General features: G+C 38.7%; 1 protein-coding gene across 1 annotated transcript in view; it reads left to right on the forward strand.

Moving 5' to 3' along the window:
• The window catches only part of SPHKAP (SPHK1 interactor, AKAP domain containing), a 94,701-nt gene extending 70,813 nt beyond the window's left edge, over window positions 1-23,888 (forward strand). The window contains exons 7-11 of the mRNA XM_060017069.1: window positions 8,476-8,661; window positions 10,473-10,559; window positions 12,794-12,846; window positions 12,934-13,118; window positions 22,008-23,888. Coding sequence (XP_059873052.1) covers window positions 8,476-8,661; window positions 10,473-10,559; window positions 12,794-12,846; window positions 12,934-13,118; window positions 22,008-22,151 — 655 coding nt within the window. The 3' untranslated portion in view covers window positions 22,152-23,888. The remainder of the gene's footprint in view (window positions 1-8,475; window positions 8,662-10,472; window positions 10,560-12,793; window positions 12,847-12,933; window positions 13,119-22,007) is intronic.
• The last annotated feature ends 203 nt before the right edge of the window (window positions 23,889-24,091 follow it).

The following is a 24,091-nucleotide window of genomic DNA, read 5'->3' on the forward strand; positions in this document are numbered from 1 at the left end:
CAGAATTTTAGAGAATATGCCAATAGCAGATTTGCACAATAAGAAGTGTTAGCGGAAGTTCTTAGGCTGAAGGAAAATAATGCTGATTGGAACTTGGATGTACACAAAGAAACAAAGAATCCCACAAATAGTAAATACAAAATATTTTGTTAGTTTTAAAATTTCTTTAAGAGATAATTATTTAAAACAAAAAATATTGCTTTATGACATGTGGGACTGAAATACATGTCAATTATGGCACAAAGGATAGGAAGAGGAAATGGAAGCGTAAAAGTCTTCCTGTCTAAGTGAATTTGTATAATGTAATCTGAAAATTGACTGTAACAAATTGACGATGCATACTGTAAACCCTGAGATAACTACTAAAAAAGTAAAACAAAAAGCCAATAAGTCAATACTGGAGATAAAATGGAATGGTAGAAATTACTTAGTTAATCCAGAGAAATGCAGGAAAAGAGCGAAAAAGTAACAAAGAATAAATGGGACCAATAGATAATAATTTAAACCCAGGTATATTGATAATTATATTAATTTTTTAATGATCAAAACACTCCAATAAGAAGCAGAGATTGTCAGGCTGAATAAAAAGGCAAAACCCTACCATAAACCATCTATAAGAAATGTGTTTCCAATATAAAATAACCGATAGGTTAAAAGTAAATGAATGGAAAAAGAAATATCATAAGAATGATGGAGTAGCTATATTAATATCAGATAGAATCAACTTCAGGATAAGGAATTTTGTCAGGGGAATTTTATCAGGAGTAAAGAGGGATATTTTATAATGATAGAGGGGCCAATTCATCACGAACACATGGAAAATGTATATATGTAATCACCTAAATAATAGAACTCCAAACTACATGAAACAAAATCTGATCGAGCTGGAAGGAGAAATAGACAAATCCACAGTTACAGTTGGAAATTTCACACTCTTCTCTCAGTAACTGATAGAATAGTAGACAGAAAGTCAATAAGGATATACTACAAGACTTGAGTAACATTCTCAATCAACTTGACCTAATTAACATGTATTAAGGACGCCACCAAATGGCAAAATATACATTTTTTTCAAGTACACTTGAAACATTCACCAAGATGGACCATTAGGCCATAAAACAAGTCTTAATAAATTTAAAAAGAATTTTTAAAAAATTTAAAAAGAATTAAACTTATATAGAATATGTTGTCTGACCACATGGAATTAAAATAAAAATCAGTAACAAAAAGATGCCTGGGAAATCCACACCCCAAAAAATTTTGAAAATATTTCTAAATTATAAGTTGGTCAAAGAATGTCACAAGGGAAATTAAATTTTTAATTGAATGAAAAGGAAAACATACCATATAAAAACGTATGTATACAGCTAAAGTGCTTAGGAAAGAAATTTTTCTTTATTTTTTATTATTTTTTTATTTGTTTAACATCTTTATTGGTGTATCATTGCTTTACAATGGGTGTGTTAGTTTCTGCTGTACAACAAAGTGAATCAGCTATATGTACACATATATCCGCATATCCCCTCCCTCTTGCATCTCCCTCCCACCCTCCTTCTAGGTGGTCACAAAGCACTGAGCTGATCTCCCTGTGCTATGTGGCTGCTTCCCACTAGCTATCTATTTTACATTTGGTAGTATACATAAGCCTATGCCACTCTCTCACTTTGTCCCAGCTTACCCTCCCCCCTCCCCGTGTCCTTAAGTCCATTTTCTATGTCTGTGTCTTTATTCCTGTCCTGTCTCTACATTCTTCAGAACTTTTTTTTTTTAGATTCCATATATATGTGTTAGCATACGGTATTTGTTTTTCTATTTCTGACTTACTTCACTCTGTATGACAGACTCTAGGTCCATCCACCTCACTACAAATAACTCAATTTCGTTGATTTTTATGGCTGAGTAATATTCCACTCTATATATGTGCCACATCTTCTTTATCCATTCATCTGTTGATGGACAGATGCTTCCACGTCCTGGCTATTGTAAATAGTGCTGCAATGAACATTGTGCTACGTGACTCTCTTTGAATTATGGTTTTCTCAGGGTATATGCCCAGTAGTGGGATTGCTGGGTCATATGGTAGTTCTATTTGTAGTTTTTTAAGGAACTTCCAAACTGTTCTCCATAGGGGCTGTATCGATTTACATTCCCACCAACAGTGTTTGAGGGTTCCCTTTTCTCCACACCCTCTCCAGCATTTATTGTTTGTTGATTTTTTGATGATGGCCATTCTGACTGGTGTGAGGTGACACCTCACTGTAGTTTTGATTTGCATTTCTCTGATGATTAGTGATGTTGAGCATTCCTTCATGTGCATGTTTGCAATCTTATATCTTCTTTGGAGAAATGTCTATTTAGTTCTTCTGCCCATTTTTGGATTGGGTTGTTTGTATTTTTGATATTGAGCTGCATGAGCTGCTTGTAAATTCTGATTACTCCTTTGTCAGTTGCTTCATTTGCAAGTATTTTCTCCCATTCTGAGGGTTGTCTTTTTGTCTTGTTTATGGTTTCCTTTGCTGTGCAAAAGCTTTTAAGTTTCATCAGGTCCATTTGTTTATTTTTATTTTTATTTCCATTGTTCTAGGAGGTGGGTCAAAAGGATCTTGCTGTGATTTATGTCATAGAGTGTTCTGCCTATGTTTTCCTCTAAGAGTTTGATAGTGTCTGGCCTTACATTAAGTCTTTAATCCATTTTGAGTTTATCTTTGTGTATGGTGTTAGGGAGTGTTCTGATTTCATTCTTTTACAGTTTTCCCATCACCACTTATTGAAGAGGTTATCTTTTCTCCATTGTATATTCTTGCCTCCTTTATCAAAGATAAGGTGACCATATGTGCGTGGGTTTATCTCTGGGCATTCTATCCTGTTCCATTGACCTATACTTCTGTTTTTGTGGCAGCACTCTACTGTGTTGATTACTGCAGCTTTGTAGTATAGTTGAAGTCAGGGAGTCTGATTCCTCCAGCTCCATTTTTCTTTCTCAAGATTGCTTTGGCTATTTGGGGTCTTTTGTGTTTCCATACAAATTGTGAAATTTTTGTTCTAGTTCTGTGAAAAATGCCATTGGTAGTTTGATAGGGATTGTATTGAATCTGTTGATTGCTTTGGGTAGTATAGTCATTTTCACAATGTTGATTCTTCCAATCCAAGAACATGGTATATCTCTCCATCTGTTTGTACCATCTTTAATTTCTTTCATCAGTGTCTGTAGTTTTCTGCATACAGGTCTTCTGTCTCCTTAGGTAGGTTTTTTTCCTAGGTATTTTATTCTTTTTGTTACAATGGTAAATGGGAGTGTTTCCTTAATTTGTCTTTCAGATTTTTCATCATTAGTGTATAGGAATGCAAGAGATTTCTGTGCATTAAGTTTGTATCCTGCTACTTTAACAAGTTCATTGATTGGCTCTACTAGTTTTCTGGTAGCATCTTTAGGATTCTCTATGTATAGCATCATGTCATCCACAAATAGGGACAGATTTACTTCTTCTTTTCTGATTTGGATTCCTTTTTTTCTTTTTCTTCTCTAATTGCTGTGGTTAAAACTTCCAAAACTATGTTGAATAATAGTGGTGAGAGTGGACAACCTTGTCTTGTTCCTGATCTTAGTGGAAATGTTTTCAGTTTTTCACCATTGAGAACAATGTTGGCTGTGGGTTTTTCATATATGGCATTTATTTTGTTGAGGTAGGTTCCCTCTATGTCTGCTTTCTGCAGGGTTTTTTATCATAATCGGTGTTGAATTTTGTCGAAAGCTTTTTCTGCATCTATTGAGATGATCATATGGTTTTTCTCCTTCAATTTGTTAATATGGTTTATCACATTGATTGATTTTCGTATATTGAAGAATCCTTGTATTCCTGTGATAAAACCCACTTGATCATGGTGTATGATCCTTTTAATGTGCTGTTGGATTCTGTTTGCTAGGATTTTGGTGAGGATTTTTGCGTCTATGTTCATCAGTGATATTGGCCTGTAGTTTGTGACATCTTTGTCTGGTTTTGGATTCAGGGTGATGGTGGCCTCATAGAATGAGTTTGGGAGTGTTCCTTCCTCTGCTACATTTTGGAAGAATTTGAGAAGGTTAGGTGTTAGCTCTTCTCTAAATGTTTGATATAATTCGCCTGTGAAGCCATCTGGTCCTGGGCTTTTGTTTGTTGGAAGATTTTTAATCACAGTCTCAAATTCAGTGCTTGTGAGTGGTCTGTTTTTATTTTCTGTTTCCTTTCTGGTTCAGTCTGGGAAAAATGAACAAACCTATAAATTTCCCTCAAAAGAAAATGGAAACTAGTGTTTTAGATATAATCACTATTCATTCTGAATCCCTAGTTATGTGACATGGGATATGAGATTTACTGTAAATAGAGTGGGAAATTGAGATAAAATAAAATATACTGACAGATTCATTTTTAAGCTGGATGTTTAATGTCAATCATTGAGATTTAACTTCTGATTTAGTAAGGAATATCCTATAATGAATTTTTTAATAACATAAGGTCCTAATTCAGTAAGGAATTAGTCCAGGAAATTATTTTTTAACCAAGTAAACAAATGGTTTAGGAGCCCTCCCCTTTGTGCTGAGTATTTGCCTCATTTCCACTTTGGGGAATATGTATATTGTTTCTATTTGTCATCAGTGAATTAACTTATCTTTCATTTGAATTTAGTTAAATTCAGTGAATATTCCTTTGGCTACATCCATTCTTCCCCTTTCTATCTGCTCAATTTAGAAAAATCTCAACATTTTTGAAAGAAAAATCAAGCTTATTAAGGATCTCTTTTCACCAAATGTTAGCAACAGATCACACTAGAAACAGCCACACCTCAAAACGGCACCTGTACAGATACTTTGAGAAGGAATCTTAGGGACAATATTTGGTGTGCTATTACCTATGTAATTCATTCACATATCAAGGGGATATTTAATCACACCAAAAAAATTATACATTTGAAACTCTATACTAGAACTCATTTTAGCAAATATTGTAAAAAGTACAACCATTTTTGGAGAAAGGATAACAGCACTAATTCTAAGATTGAGGAAAATTATGTAGATCTTTCTGTAACCGATCAAATGTTTTACATAAAAGTGATCAAGTGTCTTAAGTTGTATTTCCTGGGAACAGACCTTGAGAAGGAGAGTTCAGGCAAATATATATAATTTGTTAAGGAGTGCTCGCCAGAGAAAAGTGTACATACATGGGTAAGAAGGAAGGAAAGACAAGAGTGGACAGAGGGAGATGGTTCCCCCCAAATATGTTTGCACCTGAGGGCACAGCGCATCCTATAGGAAACCCTGAAGCTGGGGTGGTCTGTCATGTTTAGTGCAAATTGAGGCAAGGGTGGACTTTTATATCTCTGTGTCAGCTGGTCTTTGGGGTGCTCACTGGGATAGGGTATAACCCTGGCAAGGCAATTCCCAATCTGAGGACAGCTCTCAGTGTGGACTGGCAGCTGCCCTTACTTTCTACAGCCAGTGCACAAGGGCCAAGAAAAGCATTCCAGTCTCCACTCACCGAGTTACCATATTTTTCATTGTCAACTGAGAAATACACTCTTGCTTTTTGTTTGCAAACATTAATGTCCTTCTCTTTATGCTATTAGTTTTTGATGAGCCTATGGAGAAAAGTCTCCATGAATCTGTTCACATTTCTGTACATTTGGCTTTCTGAGCAAAGAGCACTGGCACCTGGACTGAAGGTTGATCAAATACTAACCCTGAAGATAGAGGCTTCTAAAGAGATACAGTGATGCATTTCCCTGGAGCTGTTTAATTATATTCCAGGGTAGTGCCATCTCCTCCTCTCCACAGAAAAGATTTGAATGTGTTTCTAATCTAGAGCAAAGTGCTCTCTCCTCCATCATGTCTCTCTCTCTCCCTGGAGAAAAAGAGAGGCAGATGTGTCCAGGCATGGTAATTTTGAGGTTCCCCTCCTGTGGTGCAAACCTCACTACAGGTGCAGTGTGCAGTAGGGAATTGGGGCACAGAGAATGAATGCAAGCTGCTCTGTGAGAAAAGAAGTGGTCTGATCTCTAATCCAGAGCACTTGTGTGTGTGTGTGTGTGTGTGTGTGTGTCACTGTGCCAGGCAAACAAATGGAAAGTCAAGCTTATTAAAAACCTGCTTTCACCAAGTGTTAGCAGTAGAGTGTGATAGAAACTGCCACACCTCAATACCGTAGTTATTCAGAATGCCGTTAGCGTGTAAGAAAGATCTTTCTCATATCTTTCCACATAAGACTTAACAGGTAGGGCTATCTAAATTTGAATATGGTTGTACTTATGAAGCTAGGCAATTTTAACAATAACATATTCATCTAAAAAATATTTAATGTGTTCACAGCTCTACTCCAAATACATAAAAAAGTAAAAAAGCTCTTAATAATGTATGGTATATACATTAGACTGCAAACTAGGAAGCATTAAGTGCTACCAAAAAGAAAGAAAGACAGACTAATTGCTTTGATCATTCGAGAGAGATGGCCCTAGTGAGAGAGATTAAGGACGACTTCAGGGAGGTGAGAGCATCTTGGCTAAGGAATAGTAAGAAACAAGGATCAGGAAAGAATGTTATTAGACATATGATTCTTAATGAATTATATAATTTACTAATAAAGAATAATATATACTTACATACAAGCACTAAGATAAATGCATTAAATGATTTTATTTTCTAGCTTATTTCTTCCAAACACAATTATGAGGTTAGTATTCTTATTTTTCTTGGAAAGTTTTATTAACTTGTCCAGTTGAATAGACGACACATGGTAGAAGTGGAAGCTACAGCACTGGACTGCAGGAACAGTGCTCAAAGCACCCTGGTCTCCAGCATTTGGTCAGAGGAAGCAACGGGGCAAAGGTCAAGAGGCAGGAAATGTATGGCACATTTGAGGAGAAGCAGAGAGTCTGCTTTTACTCAGTAATGAACTAGAGTCAGACAGATAAAACTGGATAGGCAAGGCAAGACCGTGAAGGAAAGAATTTAGCTTTAGGAAGTTCTTGAAGGTTTTTGACAAGAAAGGCCAAAGATATGCCTTGAGAACGTTAATTAACATTAACCTGGCATATGTGTGAAGAAGGTTTTGAAAGAGGAAGAATAGTCATGGCTGAACTGTTAGGAGGCTGACACAATATAGTCCAGGCAAGAAGTCAAGGTTCAGTGCCCAGGAGTCTCAAAACTTGAGATCCGATGTCTGGTACCAACTCTTGTTGTAACTTCAGGTAAATCATTCCACCTCACTGGGCTTTGGCATCCTAATCTACAGGAAATCTGTGAGGTTCCTTCCAAATCGAAATTCTAGAAATTTAGAAAGACCTCAATTAACATAACTACCTGAGCACAGAGACAGAGATAAGTATGTGAGAGAAACTTTAGAGATGGGACTGAAAACATAGCAAATGATTGAATGTAAAGGTCAAGGAAAAATCAGAAGTTTTCTGCAAGATTTTAAGCCCGGACACTCAGAAAAGTCAATGAAATAAGAAATACAGGAAGAGGATGGGAGGGCAATTAGAATTTGTTTTACATAGGTCGATTCTGAGATGTTAGTGAGACAGATTGGAGATGTTCCGAAGACCAACTGAGGAAAAGAGCCCCAGAATCAGGAAGAGGGGCCCTGCCTGGAGCTCAGATTTGGAAGCTATTTTCACAGGCAGAATAGATGAGACTGCATAGGGACAGACTGGAAAGGAGGGCAGTGAATCAATCCGAGCTGGCTATACTATGTTTAAAGGACAAAGAGAGAACCAGGTTCCAGGCATGGAGTGTCCAGAAAGGCAGAAATTCATGGGAAGCCAACGAGGAAAGGTTTCAAAGAAAAAAGCTTGTCAGATCAAAGGTTAAATGCTTGATATAAAAAGGTGCTCATCCAGAAAAGTGATGCTGACATAAATCAGAGGTTTCAGAGGGAGAGGATGGGGTAAAAAAAAAAAAAAAAAAAAAAAAAAGGCAGCTGCAAGTGCAAAATACGTATAGAGGCATTTACAGGCAAAATGGTTTTGTAAACCACTAGAACTGGGCTGGGTGTTGTTCTCCCAACATCGTCCATATGGAACTTGCATTAGAATCACCTGGGGTGGTTGTTTAAAATGCAGGTTTCTGGGCCTTCCTGCAGAACCCCTGAATCGTAATCTCAGGGGAAGGATGCTCTGGGTATATTTATTTTAAACACCACTGCCCTTCAATAATTCTTATGTATGCAGGCCAGGTTGCTTCAACATGTTTTTTAAATGAATGGAGGGAGTCAGTAGAAAGAGATCAAATGAAGAAATAAGAAAGCTGATAGAGAGTAATCCTGAAAAGGCAAAGTGGGACCTAGGGCATCGGCAGAGGATCAGCCTAAAAGAAAGTTTCCATCTATGTCCTAGGACATCCTGCTGACTATGGCAGAGATCCATGCTCAACAGAGCATGCAGTGAGGTTCCCCTGAAAAGGTCAGTCTTGTGCCTGCACTCTTAGTAATATCTTACCCTCTACAGTGACAGCCCTGATGCCAGAGATGTACCAGAGGCTGAAGTCTCAACAGAAGGCAGAGCCCCCGATGAGTTCTCCAGCCCTCCCGGCAGCAGTGGAGAGAGCACGGACAGCTGGTCCCAGCTCGCCAATGAGGAAGAAAACCCAGATGACACCAGCAGCTTCCTGCAGCTCAGTGAGCGATCCATGAGGTACCTGCTCTTTAAATGACTTACCAGGGAAACAGGTCTCAACACAGATTCCAGAAATGCATTTTAAGCATTCTCTGCAAAGAGTCCCTAATAGAGCAAAAAGGAAAGACTGCCCGTCATAATTTGTGCTGAGAGCTATCTTAATATCCAGTTATGGTTTCAACTAGCTTGGCCAAGGTTGAGAGTCATCTGTGTTCCCTTCTCTGCAAGCTCCAGCTAGTGCATTCAATGATGACAACTGTGAGTTTTTAAAGAAGAGCTGCTATTACACCTGGTGTGTGTGATACTTTCTTTCTGGTTCATTTGTATTTCAGATGCAAGACAGGCTGGGTTTACATGAGGCGTTTCCATACTGTGTTGTGTTGTTTGACCTGACTGTTCCTCCCCTCTGTATTGTTGCTCTAGAGAAGCTAGAGAGGTGCTAAAGAGAGATCAGATTTGGGAGGACCTGAGCCAATCAGGAGACATAAACTAAAAACTAGTCCTTTGTGAGGTGAGAATGAAAAGAATCTTCATGTTTCTACCCAAAATCTTATTTGATACTGGGCCAACAAGTCCACAGACTTTCCAGAAAGGCCAGTTGGAAAGTGGGTTTCCGATGCATCTGGCTGTATGGCTCCTTGAAAATGTTACTTCTGACAGTTCAGTCTGTTTAGACTTAGGAAAATTTCACAATGTTAAGCGATTTATCTAAAATTTCAAAAACTGGTGGGAAATGTTATCCTATAGAGATAGAAAGCAAAGAGAATTTGAATCTCTGGACTTAGCATAAGTTTATACAGTTAATTACCTCCAGAGCAATGTTTGAGTCATCAGATTTCAATCAGTGAAGACATTCAGTACCCCACACGAAAACCAAGACAGGAATTTGAAATGAGGGGATTTAGTTGCTTATTCATGGAACTCCTGACGGAAGACTGTCCCATTACACGATATCCCAGCACTCACTCTTTGAAAACCTTACTTGAAGAGACGTCATTGGAAAATAGAGAAGGTATGAGAAAATATAGTGAGTTTGGTGAAATTGGATGCATTCCATTTTGCAAGAACCTAAAAATGGGCTCAACTCTTCTGTGTTTCAGTAAACAAATTCCAGGCTAGTAACTAGACCATATGTTGACTGTGCATCCTACAAAAATGTTGCAATATGTGATCCCTCCTTCTCTACAACACACAAAGCATCAGGTGTTGCTACTTCTCAAAGATTTTAAGATAGAGTTATAAAACTCTGGCATTGCCCAACTTTGTACTTGTAAATTCTGTAGTCCCTCAGGAAAAAAAAATGAGACAAATGCATGTCCTATGGAATATCCCTGACAAAAATCCCCCGAATGGCAAAGGGAAAAGAGAACATGCATCGCTGGTTTCTGTCAAAAGCCAAGAAGCAGGCAGATAAGCATTCCCGTATCTTCCCCCTCAGCCAGCGTTCTCAGAAGTATCTTAGTCTCTGGAGGTATACTCAAGGTGTCTCTTGCTGATGGATAGACATGCTTACTGTCACTAGGATGGGGAAGAAAGGAGTCATGCTGATTGTCACCCACTAGGTGTGGTCCACCAGGTATGACCACTGCAGAAATTATGAAACGTTGATGATGATGATGATGATGATGATTGGCTTGAGCCAAAAATGTCTTTTGTTGTGTTTTCCCCTGATTTGGTCAGAAATAAAGATCAATTCAGGAGTCCTAGACACTAAGCAGTATTCTTCTGGGGACCAAAGGAAGAACCTCTTAGAATGGTGGAGCAGCAGTGTCAGCAGTGTGGCCAGGTGGTGGACACCGGCATTAATGTGTAAACTTTTGCTTTGTCAGCAATGGCAACAGTAGTGCCACTAGCAGTCTTGGCATTATGGACCTGGACATTTATCAGGAAAGCATGCCATCTTCTCCCATGATTAAGTAAGTAGCCACTGAGATGCAGTGATTGTGAGACCACTACTCCGATTCCATCTGGCCATCCATTTTGATCATTCAAGTTGTTCCCGACCACTGGTTTCATCATGTCTGTCCTGCTGAGGTTCCCAGACATGTATGGTTTCATGTCACTGGAGTAAGAACTCAGGCCTGCAGTAGCCTCACCCTTCCCACCACCTGCCTTCTGGATTTCAATTCTGCCTCCTATAATATAATCGTTAATATATATATATATAAACGTATATATAATATAATATAATCATTTTGGATAAAGCTTATCCATATAATCAGATATGTCCATTATATGGACATATATCCATATAATGTCATTTTACCTAGTTGGTCACAGAGAAACAAAAATCCATTTAAATTGTACTATGCCAACCAGCAAAGACTATTGTTCAATAGAATATAGTGTGAATGGCTTTTCCTTTACTTGTAGACACCTGGGATTATTGCCACTAATGAGTCTAATACCAAATGGCACCGTGGTGGAACGTGTCATTTTTATATATGCTCCCCACAATATGAGGACCTTCTAAAAGACCAAGGGAAAAAAGTACAATATGTGTGTCCTAAAATATGGTGCATAAAGGGAGGGCAACATGAAGTCAGGACTATATCTAGAGTTTGTGATTGTCCTGGAAAATTAAATGAATTGAAACCTATTTTTGACCATTATGACTTATTATTTGGAGATTTCTGAAATTTCAGAAAAATGAAAATGAAGTATAGGACTAAAGTTGCTCCCTGATCTATTTTTTCAATTATTATCTATAGCTAAATCATATTTATTTCACTATTTAATCAGGTATCCTGCCTGCGGGAATATTTCTCAGTGATTAAAGGTTGCAGTGCATTCTTTATTGTTCCACACAGCCATCATTCACAGGTAGAGATGAACATAAACATTATCTTGGGTTTGATTTGTTTTTTAAAGGAGGCAAAACAAACAAAAACACTTTGGGTAAATTTATTTTTCTCCTACAGGAAACATTTGTTTAGGTATTTTGTCCATCTTTCTCCCCAGTATGAGCCTAGGATCCCACAGACTATAGATAGAGAAAACCAAGACCACCTCTACCCATATCAGCATTCTGCAGCTCCATAGTAGTAGAAATTGTATCTACCATATGTCATTTCACTTATGTCACTTGGATAGAGATCTAGCAGAAAATCTAGACCCTTGGGAAATTGGCCATTCTTCTACAAATAATTAGGTGTTCATGAAAGAACAATTACACTTTCTCTCGACATCAGGAATACAATGGGATTAGCCAGATCTTAGCAGTAACAGAGAATATAAGGGAGAATCCTCTCGCATAGAGACACATTTTTAAGAGCACCTGCAGTTTAATTTCTAGACCAGACAAAAATACAGAACAACCATGGGCTTCCCAAGATGGTCACTTCCTTTCAGCTGTTGGGTCATATACTCTTATTTTAAAAGCATTAACTGAGTCCTCCCACTATTTACAAATCTCCCTAATAAGTACTCACTATGTGAAAGCACTTCAGATGTTGAACATGACTATATTTAATGAAATCCTCACTTCCATTATGAGTATCTAGTTCTAAACCACCCCCAGCCTACTACATCTTCCCAGTAAAAAGAAAGAAAAAGAAAATTTTCAACTAATTGAGATATTTTGTCACCCTTCTTAAGTTCTAAAGTTTGTGATTGTCTTTTCCCTTATTTCAGGTCAAAGAACCAAGTATAGGTAGAAAAATATTTTCCTAAATGAAAATGCAAGTTTATGTTGCTATCATAGTATAGAAAAATATCATTGTCTCAAGATGGAAATATATGGTTCTGTAAATGACAAGCAAATACAGAAGAAGGATAAGTCCTCAAATCTGATCTAGATACCTACAAAATCCTTCCTTGACTGTTCAAACCTGTGAAGGTTTATGGAAAGGAGGTCAAGAAGAAGAAAAGATTGCATCTCTCAGAGTCTCCCACACCAATTATCCCAACTAAAACCATGCAGTTTATCTAGCCTTTATTTTAGGGGTAGTGTTATTCATTGCAGACCCAGTAGTCCTACGTAATAGCCACGTTGGTATTTCCCTAGTATTGGTTTAGTTTATTCCACAAAAACAATAAATATATGAAACTTCAGAAGCTTTTAGATCAATAAGACCCATCACCTCATCTAGCACTTACAGCTTGCTCTTCCTAAACATTACCAACTATATATTGTTGTTTCCTCCCAAAGTGAATTAGTAGAAGAAAACGAGATTCTTAAAGGACAGTCAGAAAACATAGAGGGTAAGCCACGTTCCCATAATTTTGAGACACAATTTGCCTGTGATCTTCGTATGGAAAGTATAGTAAGGCAGTTGTGTCTGTATTCAGAACGTGCCTCTGGAATGCCAGTGGGAAAGGCCAGCCGCCAGGGGAGCCTGCTGGTGATCAACTTTGACCTGGAGCCAGAATGTCCTGACACTGAGCTTCGAGCCACTCTGCAGTGGATAGCTGCCTCTGAACTCGGGATCCCCACTATCTACTTTAAGAAATCTCAAGAAAACAGAATCGAAAAGGTACCGTGTTCCCCGTTTGTATATCATTAAGGCTTTGTGTTTTATCCCTGCTTAAAACTCAGTAAATGCCCAGTTAATCCATTTAAATTTTTTCCTTGACTTTTCACCTTAAAATTGTGATTAGAACTTTGAAACCTTCCACCTGTATAAATATAATCATGATAATTCTTTGACCGTCAGTTTGTCTTAGCTAGTTGGTAATGATGAAAAAGTAAATTGAGGAGACAGGATAGTTTTCTAAGAGTCTTATTTTTGTGTGTGTTTCCTCACTCTGGAAACAATCTCTTCATAACATTCATTTAAAGAAAAAGTAGAGAAGGAAAGGCAAAAAGGATTCTTCAGTTAATTTTAAGTCAATCAAAAGGGAGGCTATCTGGTGAACCTAATCTAATTGAATGAACCCATTAAAAGCAGAGAGTTTTCTCTGGCTAGTGGCAGAAGTAAGAGAGACTGACAGCATGAGAGCATGAAGGGACCGCATGACAAGAAATTGGGCAGCTTCTAGAAGCTGAGAGTGGACCTCAGCCAATAATCAGCAATGTGAGGCCGTCCTGATAATTAAACTATGGCATGGCGTCAAAGAGAAGGCATTTTTAATTCCCTATGGGACAGATTTGCATTGGATGGGCTTTCTCATTATTTTCTCCACCTAGAAATATAAAGCTAAGAAATAGATCCCTAGCCAACATCTAAATTAATAGCAACTCTCACTCTAACTCCCTTTCTCTAAGACCAGACATTTACTCTTGTAGAATCTCAGTTATTAAGATTAAAGCAAGAATCCATCTACCAATGTCTTCAAGCTCAATTTTCCATAATTTAAAAGTATGTTTTTAAAAAATTCAAATTAATAATAATGTTGCTATATTGGTTTTCTATTTCTGTGTAACAAACTGTCACAAATTTACTAACTTAAAACAACAATACCCAGCTCTGTTGTCAGAAGTTTGGGCGACTTCCACGCTCTCTACTGAGGGACTTACAAGGCAGAAATCAACATGTCAGCCTGTCTGGGCACTTATCTGGAAACTGTAGAGAGAAATGAGCTTCCGAGTTTGTTAGGGTTGTTGTCCTAACTGAGTTCCTGTGGTTGTAGTACTTAAGTCCCCATTTCCTTGCTGACTATTGGCTGAGGTCCACTCTCAGCTTCTAGAAGCTGCCCAATTTCTTGTCACACAGTCCCTTCATGCTCTCATGCTGTCAGTCTCTCTTACTTCTTCTGCCACTAGCCAGAGAAAACTCTCTGCTTTTAATGGATTCATTTAGATTAGGTTCACCAGATAGCCTCCCTTTTGATTGACTCAAAATTAACTGAAGAGTCCCTTTTGCCATTTAAGATAACATAATAAGGGCATAATTATCTCATTCTATTCATGGTACTGAGGATAAGGGCAGAAAATCTTGGAAGCTGCTTCAGGATACTGCCTATCTCTGCCACTGTGCCTTTTTTAATGTCTTATAGTCACTTCCACATACTCATTATACTTGTTTGTCAACAACGCTGTGAAAAGAGCAGAATGGATATTATTGTCCCTTTTTTACTGATGAGCAACTCAGTACTCAAAAGCTAGTCCATGAGAGAGTCCTCAGATAGTGATATTTGAGCTTAGTGGTAGAACCCCACTTTCTCCACAGATACCTGTCAGTAGTGTGTCTCTCTCAAGTTAGATTGCCTTTGAGTTACAATCTAGATTTTTAAAATGTGTAACTGCATTTTAACCCTCACTGCCAGAATCCTACAGCCTGAAATTAAAGGTCCTCTACCTTTTGCTCAGGCACATGGTAATTAGATCAGCGTACCTATGTCTGCATCCCCAGCCAATGGGATTGGCTACTGAAAAAAATCGAGAAGGAGACCTAGTTTATTTTCCATGCCCTCTTCCACTTCAGCCTCTCTCTCTAGCCAGTAATTCATATTTCTCTTCAGGCCTAGAACTGCCTACAGCTCTACGCTCTCTGGATCTAGATACGATCCTATGCTTGGCATACCTTTATTTGCAAGGTGATGAGTGGTTTGCTATTTAATAAGTTCTCCTTCCACCTTACCATCCAGCCTGCCTAGTGCAAAGGGTGCGGTGAAAGAGCACTTCACTTTTGACCCCTCCCTCCTGCCATACACAATCCCAAGACCCCCTGCCATGGGGAGGAGAACAAGAACATTCTCAGCCAGAGTACATTCTCAGTTTCCTGGAAAAATGAAAGGCAGTTTGGTTTCCAAATTCATCTCAAGCCTCTCGCTGAATAAAAGCATTACCTGGTGCATTTTCAGGTGGTCTCTTAATGGAGTAGATTTTTATACAATCCACCATTTTGAAGAAACAACGTAACACTCTATGTGAATATATGTCTCATAAATCCCCCTTAGATGAAAGGACAAGGAGTATGTCATTAACACCTTAATTATGTACATGATGTTTTGACACAATATTTATTTATCCCCACTGATTTTCAGTTCTCAAAGAGGATGCCTGTCTTTGCTCATAACTATTTTTCTGAGAATATAAATGTTCCACTAGTGTTATCAAGATAAACATTAATGATGTTTCACTCCTGTTTAGCATCAGTTCAAGGAGGTTATTTCCAAGTAATGTAATTTTATGGACTGAATCTTCTAACAGTTTTTTTCCGAGTCAGTTAGGGTTCTCTACACATAGTGGCTTCTCCGTAAAAGGGCACTTGCCTGTGCCCAGTTCTATGACAGAACTGGTGAAACAAAGCAAACCGTTATGTAAAATTTTGACATCCTTTCTTTTACCGATAACGCATTTGAAGACCTCATTCTGATTGTTTTTAAATTAGCCAGGAAGTTAAGTGGCCATTTTCAAGTGGTGTGGAAGAGAGATTGTGGCTTCCTACCGAGGAGGCTGTGTCACTTGAGAGCAGCAGTGTCTCATTAGCTCCTCATTGGCTTGGAGAAGTTTAAAGAAATGTCTCTGTTAAGTTCAGCAATGACATTCCCCCACTGTCGCTAGAGTATGAAACACCGTTCACAGATACATACCCTGAGTCCCTATCTGTGTAAATTCTGAATTTTTTGGATAAACTAATTTAGCCAACACACCTCCCTTGATGGTGGTCTCAAGCATGAACTAAAATGACAGGATATCATGAATGAATACTGAAGCAGCTCATCCTTCCCACCACTGCCGGTGAACTTAGCCTTGGAGTTGAAGGGCACTTAATGTCAGCTTATAACTACTTCCAGCCTTATTTCTATTCAAAAGGCAAATTCCAAACATTCTGGGTCCCCACTGTACTGTCACTCCTCTCCGATAAATGACACCTTTTCAAGCTTTCTCTTTTAGTGTTCTGTCTAATCATTAAAATTCCAAGTCCACTTGAATGTCGTACATTCGGAACATTCATGAAAAGTTTATCGAATATGTACAATATTCCAGCCACTGTTCTAGGCTCTGGGGACACAGGGAACAAGAGAGACAAAATATCCTACTCTTTTGGAGTTCACATTCCAGTCTAGGAAGGACCCAAGGTAGGGAGAACATAAACCAAGAGGCTCAGGTTGTAAAGACCAAATGTGAAAGTGATGGGAGCTTATTCTGGACAAGGAAAACGAGAAGCACACTGAAAAGGTACTTCTCACCCTGTGACCATGAGCCAAACGCACAGAGTCACCTGGGACCCTTATTTACAATTCATATTCCTAGACCCCTTCTTGGAACTTACTTTCTACGAGTGGGGCCCAGAGATATGCATTTTTAACAACTTTGCTCAAGTACAGTGATGCTAATGAACACCAAAATTTGAGACTCCCTTCCATAAGAAATATCTTGAAGGAGTGGCAGAATTTGAGGAGGCTTTAAAGTATGCTAAATTCCAGAGGAAAGACTGCTGAGAATTCCAACACCTTGAAATCTAAAACAGTTTGTGAATTTAATTCACAATGACCTTGACATCAATTAAATTTAATCTACTTAATTCAAAGCAGGGATGGGGGGGAATGTTGAGAGCAATTGTTTTTAAAAACAGATATCAACTAGCTAATTGTTCTGCTTTTTTTTTTTGCGGCACGTGGGCCTCTCACTGTTGTGGCCTCTCCCATTGGGGAGCACAGGCTCCGGACGCGCAGGCTCAGCGGCCATGGCTCCCGGGCCCAGCCGCTCCGCGGTATGTGGGATCTTCCCAGACCGGGGCACGAACCCGTGTCCCCTGCATCGGCAGGCGGACTCCCAACCACTGCGCCACCAGGGAAGCCCTGTTCTGCTCTTTTGAAGCCAAAGCATTATTTTCTCTAGCTCTTTTACTTCTGTTTAAATTCAATGAGCTTCTGTGAGCTAGAATGGGCTGATGACTGGCCTTGCAATAAATCAGGTGCCTTTCTCATCTTTAAGCTCATTTTGAGAATTACTTGCTTTTCTTGAAGGCAGTGCATAGAACAGAATGTGCAAAGAGGAAACAGATGTAAACTTACCTTCCTAAGAAAGTGGGAGTCAGGAGAGGAGTGGCCTCGCCTTTAATTTCTTATTCTTTTCCATATACAAAGCAGTGGGAAGAGAATGAGAGAGAAAACGTTGAAGGCATTTACTGTTAACCTAACTTTCCCCAAAATACTACACTTTAAGTCTCAGTTTTGAAAAAAAATACATGACAAAGGAGGGAAAAATAAGGAAGAATTAGATACTGTCTTAGCTCAGGCTGCTCTAACAAAACACCATAGAGAGTGGCTTGAACAGCAGACATTTTATTTCTCACAGTTCTGAAGGCTAGGAAGTCTGAGATCAAGGTGCCAGCAGATGCATTTCCTGGTGATGGGCTTCCTCCTCTCTGTGCCCTCATGTGGCAGAGAGAGAGCTCTGGCATCTCTTCCTCTTCTTATAAGGGCATAAATCCCACCATGGGAGCTCCATCCCCATGACCTTATCTAAATCTAATTATCTCCCAAAGGCCCCCACCTCTTAATGCCACCATATTTGTGTCTTAGGGCTTCAATCTATGAATGGGAGTGGGGAAGGGGGGGGACACAAACATTCAGTCCATAACAGATATTGTCTCTTCGTTTGTGAATGTAAGAAACTGTCTGCCTTGAACTGAATATTTTGTCATTGTTCTCAAATTCAGTGTGTGCGAGAATCACCTGGGGAGCTTTTATAGACCCCAGCGGGTGAGCCAATTAAATCAGACTCTCCTCTCGGGATGAAACCCAGGCTTTGGGGTTTTCTCGAGGTCCCTGGGGGTTCTAGGGTACAACCAAGGCTGAGAATCACGACTCTACAGGCCATAATTGCAGGAGCAATATAAAGACCAGCTCACTCGTGCTTAATCAAGTGGAATTCACCTTGGAGCAAAAGAAGGTGTCTGCTTTCAGAAACCTAAGTTGAATGTTTTTAAAAATCCATACGACTTGCAACAACTCCCATAGATTCCACCATATGATTTGGTAAACAATTAATCTAATTTAGTAAATGCACCTGAGAATATACAAGGCATCTACCATGTGATACTTTTCTTCAAATGAGTCTACCAATGATACTCCATCACAGGATAGAAATTCTTCTAGTTACCTAAGATGAAACATTTGTTCATGGAAATGCCAACTATGATACACAGGAAGGGAACCTAATTATTATTGATTGTGAAATAGCAGGAAATGAAAATTGGAAATCGGAAAGAAAAACTCAGATCTCTGACACACTAAAGCTGATTATGAAATTCCCAAGTCAAAAACATGGACAGATACAGTGAAAGATCTAGAACCAGCTGCTAAATAGAATGCAGTTTTTCAAGGCTGTAGTAATGAGCTGGAAATGTCCTTTTCTGGTTTCTTCACAATCTTAGCTTCATTTTTGTCTAGAATTTTTTTTAAATGAAGGAAGAAAAGAAAGTGTAAGACCTTCCCTGCTCATCAGCCCCACAGATGGTTCAAGGTCTCGATGTCTGAGATGAAGTCATCATGGCCTAAAAGCATGCTATATTTAGTGGGGCCAGATCATTTTTGAAAATTGCTTTATTGGGATATTGGCCTGGATTTAGAAATCATGAGACAGATTCTAGTGTGTGACCATTCGACCTAGGTGATGGGGCACTTTGACAACTTTGGCCAGTCAACAACATATTATGGTCATCACCACAGTGGGAGACCCTGCTTCAGCAAGCCCCAAATAGATGGAAAGTAGCTAATCTTGGGCTTCCAGAAAGGTCTGAAGCAGACAGCCTTCTGGGAAAGGTTTAGCCAGTATTGGCATCGGCTCTAGAATTTTGATTCTTTCTCAGAGCAATACCTGCGAGATAAAAGTTGGGAATAAGATGGTGGCCCAGTGAACCAGTGTGTATAGAAAGAAAAAAGAAAAGTGCTAAGGCTAATTTTCTATTTCTGTTTACTTTATATTGACTGTTTCTTTATAAGACATGTTAAGGAAGAGCAAATACCCTCAAGGGATGAGTCTAGCCTAAGACCACTTATGACCCTGGAGGGAAATCTTGAAGCCAATGAATTATGAGCCTCTCTCAGTGAGACCTCAGAAACTTGATGTTCAAGTCCTCTCCACTAGGAGCATCTAATTTCTAGACTTCCAGTAAGAGCTGGGAAAGTCTGATTAACCAAATCATGCAAAGACATCCTAGCTTTTCTCCCCCTTTCCCTGAGGCCTTAAGTTTTTACCACTTTGTCCAATAGAAAACATGCCTGGGATCTTTCATACACACCAAGAAACAAGTAACAGCTCACAAAATTATTTTTACGCCTCTCCGTAAATTACTAGTAATCACCTGTAATGTTCCCCTTTCTGAGGGGATTTCTGTTTTGAGCAAAGCCTTAACCTAAAGGATTAAGCTGTCTAAAATTTCAGATCTAACAGACAGAAAGCTAGGCAGAATTTTGAGGGAAACCAGACAACTAATAGTCTCTGAAATTCTATCACTGAGACTGATGGAGCTGATTGGCACTAACCTTCCATGGCTGTCACAGTGACCAGTGAAGAGAGGTCCTAGGCACCTTACCCCCACAATATACATGCCCACTCCCAGGCACAGTGTGATGAGACACCTGTCGCATGACCAGCTTTGACTCTCCTCCTTGCCTACTACCATTGCACCAGACTAGGCTCTGCCCAGCCTTTGCCTAGATCCATGGCCCCCCAATCATCTTTTTGGAGCATCCTATCAGTAGAAAATTATTGAGTAAGAAGCCCCAAGATGTGCATGCTAATTTTTAACTATATATGTGCAAATACATTATATAAAACTCAAGAATGAATATTTAGACAAGGTTCGTCTTCAATGATTCTGGATGTCACTCCATATTTCAAATAGCCTTCTTGATCTTTTTGAATGCATTTGACTCACATTTGGTTGTTCATCCCTTTTGTCATTCTGCAAATATTTATTGAGCCCCTATTAGGTGCAGACACTAGACATAAAGAGGTGGCTAAGACGATGTCCTTTCCTGGGACATTTACTCTCTGTAATACAGTTGCCATCGGCTTCCCATTGGTCTCCTTTTTTACATCATCTTTTAGATGATGTTTATGTTTCCATGTATTAAAAGTTAAGCGTTTTATTTTCCAGCCTAGAGAATTGCTTTGTTCTGATTAAGCCAACACAAGGCGAGTGAGTACAATAAAGCACTGATTTCTGTAACTGTGCAGTAGTTGGTGCCGCCACAGCTGGGAGAAGACACGTAATTTAGCAGTAGCTCTCTATAAGACAACTTCTCAGCAATGAAAATGAATTAGCAAATGCAAACTGAAGAGCGGGGAGGAAAAGACCAGAAAAAAGTTAGCATTCCACTTTCCGGCTGATCTTGAGAGTCTGAACAAATGCGAAATGAGCAGAGGAAAGACATTCTAGAAGGAAACATTGAAGAAATAGTAACTAAACTACAGCCCTCATCTTTTTTAACAAATAGGTTTTTCTTCCTCATTAAACGATACCGGATTCCCAGCTTATCCTTTCTCCCAGTGTTCCAAATAAATATCAATGGCTTATTCTCTTACGACCAAAATGCATGTGGTGCAATAGTAGAAAGAGCTTGGGCTGGAGTGTTAGAAGACCGTGCATCCTACTGCCAACTTTTCATCTCACAAACCCACAGTTTTTCATCTTTAAATGCCTGCTTTACAGGGTTGTTGACCGAATTAAATGAGATAACATGCATGAAAGTAGATACTTCCTGCAGGTTTGGGCTCTTATAATCATTAGTTTGCTTTATACGTATCTGACTAAGGAGTTTGAGAAGCCTTCATTCTGGGCTTCATCCCACGGTTTCACGAAGGGAACCATCTATAATGCTTTTCCCACCTTCCCACCCCCAACTCACAATGCACCTGTAGTCATAAACTTTCTACGTTGTGGCCAGCTGAAGCTGGTACCATTCACCAGGTGACGAATCTAAGATGTTTCCTCAATCTGTGCTTTTCCTGTTCCAATGGAAAGCCAGTGTCTCTCGAAACTTGATGAAGAGGGAGGGCAATGTTCAAGATGGACTGAGGACCGGTAAATAACCCTACCCAAAAGTGTAACACAGTTTATTTGGCCTAAATGTATACATCCAATGAGAACTTATCTGTGACACCGACAGAAGGGACTGGGAACCATGCTCTACAGTCCTGTTAGAGAGAGTCCAACCCCGAGGAAAGCAGATCTGAGGAAACTCTTCAAATATCTAAAAGATAGACCGTGGCAAGAAGAATTCCATGTAGTCTCCCAAAATCGAAAGATGGCAACTGCTGTGAGGAACACTTCAGTTCAGTTGAAAGAACTCGCTAATTATCTGAACTGTCTAAAAAGAAAATAGACTGTCCTAGAATATAGTGTGCTGTCACTAGAGATATTAAAAAATAACCTGGAGAGCCACTGGCTTTGGAAGAGCGTTTGAACGATATAACTTTGAGGACCCTCTGTGATATGTGAGCCTAACCCTGTGCTTTACTTTAGTTTCTAGATGTCGTGCAGCTGGTTCATCAGAAGGCCTGGAAAGTGGGAGATATCTTTCATGCAGTTGTTCAGTACTACAAAATGCGTGAGGAGCAGAAGGATGGGACCCCGAGTCTCTTTGACTGGCTCTTGGAACTGGGATAAGGCGGCTCTGCCTTTAGGGTACCCCTTCCTTCATTCCAGCTTAGATCACAGTGGTTTGCTCTAAATTTTCTCAAAACATCACATCACATTAACAGAGCTATGAAAAAATCTGCTGTTCAGGTCTGCTGCACAGCGAATAAATCTGAGGAAAAGCAAAATACCAGTCTGTACAAATCAATACAACCGGTGGGTGAGTTCAAAGGAGCTTGTATTAGAATGGCTGGAAAAAAACAGAATTTTAATGGGCCCAAATGAAAAACTTATAACTAGGCCCAAACTCCAGGAAAGTTGCACTTACATATTTTTAATAATATAAAATGTTATGTAATGTCTCCAATTATGTGAATCGACTGGAAACAAAGTCACTGGTCAAAATCATTTTATAAACTCTGCTGTAATGTTTATTTTACTCTTTTGAGCAGATTAAGGGGTCTGTCAGCCCAGGTAAATACTTAAGATATGAGCAAGACATTTCCAAAACTTTGATATAAAAGCTTTCCAGCTTCAGACCATTATCAGTGGTTATTAACAGAAATGCAAGAGTATTATCAGTGTCCTCTACCAAGGTGATTTCATTTATCCACTACAGCCCACTGATAAATATTCCACATCTCCCAATAATATCTGGGTTCCTAGCTAATCAGAAAACGATTGGTGTTCAGCTGAGAGAGAGAAAGATCAAAGATTGTCTTGTTTCCTTCTATATATTACATGAGTAAAATGATTACAGAACTCTTACCCAAAGGGAAGAAGCTTTCTTACAAAAGAGCATCTTTTGAGATTAAATCTGCTTGTATATTAAATTATATAAAATCTAAACTTTCATTTTATTTTTATTGTAAATTATGAAGAGATTGTTATCTTAAATAATATATTGAGCTAACCTTAAGAGGTTCATAAAATATGAAGAGATTATTGTCTTAAGTCATATATTGACTCTTGAGCTCTGTGGTTTCATTATAAAAGTACCCGTATGGCAGACTTGCTAGTCTTATGACATTTATAATGATGGATGCAGGATTCGACATAACCAGTTAGGATCATAGACTTCCTGATTTAAGGATACTAGCATTTAATTTGAGAGAAAGAAAATATTATCACATTTAAGTATTTTAAAAACAGGGATTTACTCTTTTGAAAAATAAAGGCATCTAACTTCTCCCCAGTAAGTCTTCTTTCCCTTCAACTAAATGAGCTAGACTGGCTTTTATCTTCTTGATCAAAGAAAGTGTTTATTAAAGATTTCCTGAGATACTATGCTCTTACACTATTTTTAAGATTGTGAAGTAATTTTAAATGTGAACAAGACCCCACCCCATCAATGCTGGCCTTGTGTGTCATCCACATTGACAAGAAATTGACATTTCTTGAAATGTCAAGAAAGCTTCATTGGAAACTCTATTTCCTCCCTACCACCCACGCCAGGAATCCTTTCCAGGACTCTTTAGGCATTTATTATTAAAAATAGTCCAAATTTAGATTGTATGTTTAATTTGACACATTAAACAAATGTCAAATCTTAACATTTATCCACCATCTCAAACTGAAAGTTCTTCATGGTATTAAATGGAAAAGGATATGTTTATTTTTTACACAACCCCAGAATATTCTGTGTAGATTTTTGTTGTGCTCAAATGAATGTTTACTTATCCTACAAAGCACAAATACTGAATTGTAATCATGTGATGAAATTATATTTGTTGTACCTAAAGTTGCAAACTAATCAATAAATTTTTGTTGCCAAATGGTTGATCATTTTTTCTCCAAGAGCTTAAGCGCCTCAGAGAAAAAAATAGTCACAGTGAAATTGGGTGAAGGTAGATTTATCCCTTAGACAAGTGTTACAGTTCCACTTTCAATTTTTGAATAAGAAAATATTCTTTGAATGGCCATCATCAAAAAATCTACAAACAATAATGCTGGAGAGGGTGTGGAGAAAC

Source organism: Delphinus delphis, chromosome 7 (assembly GCF_949987515.2).
Source record: "Delphinus delphis chromosome 7, mDelDel1.2, whole genome shotgun sequence".
Classification (NCBI taxonomy): Eukaryota; Metazoa; Chordata; class Mammalia; order Artiodactyla; family Delphinidae; genus Delphinus; species Delphinus delphis.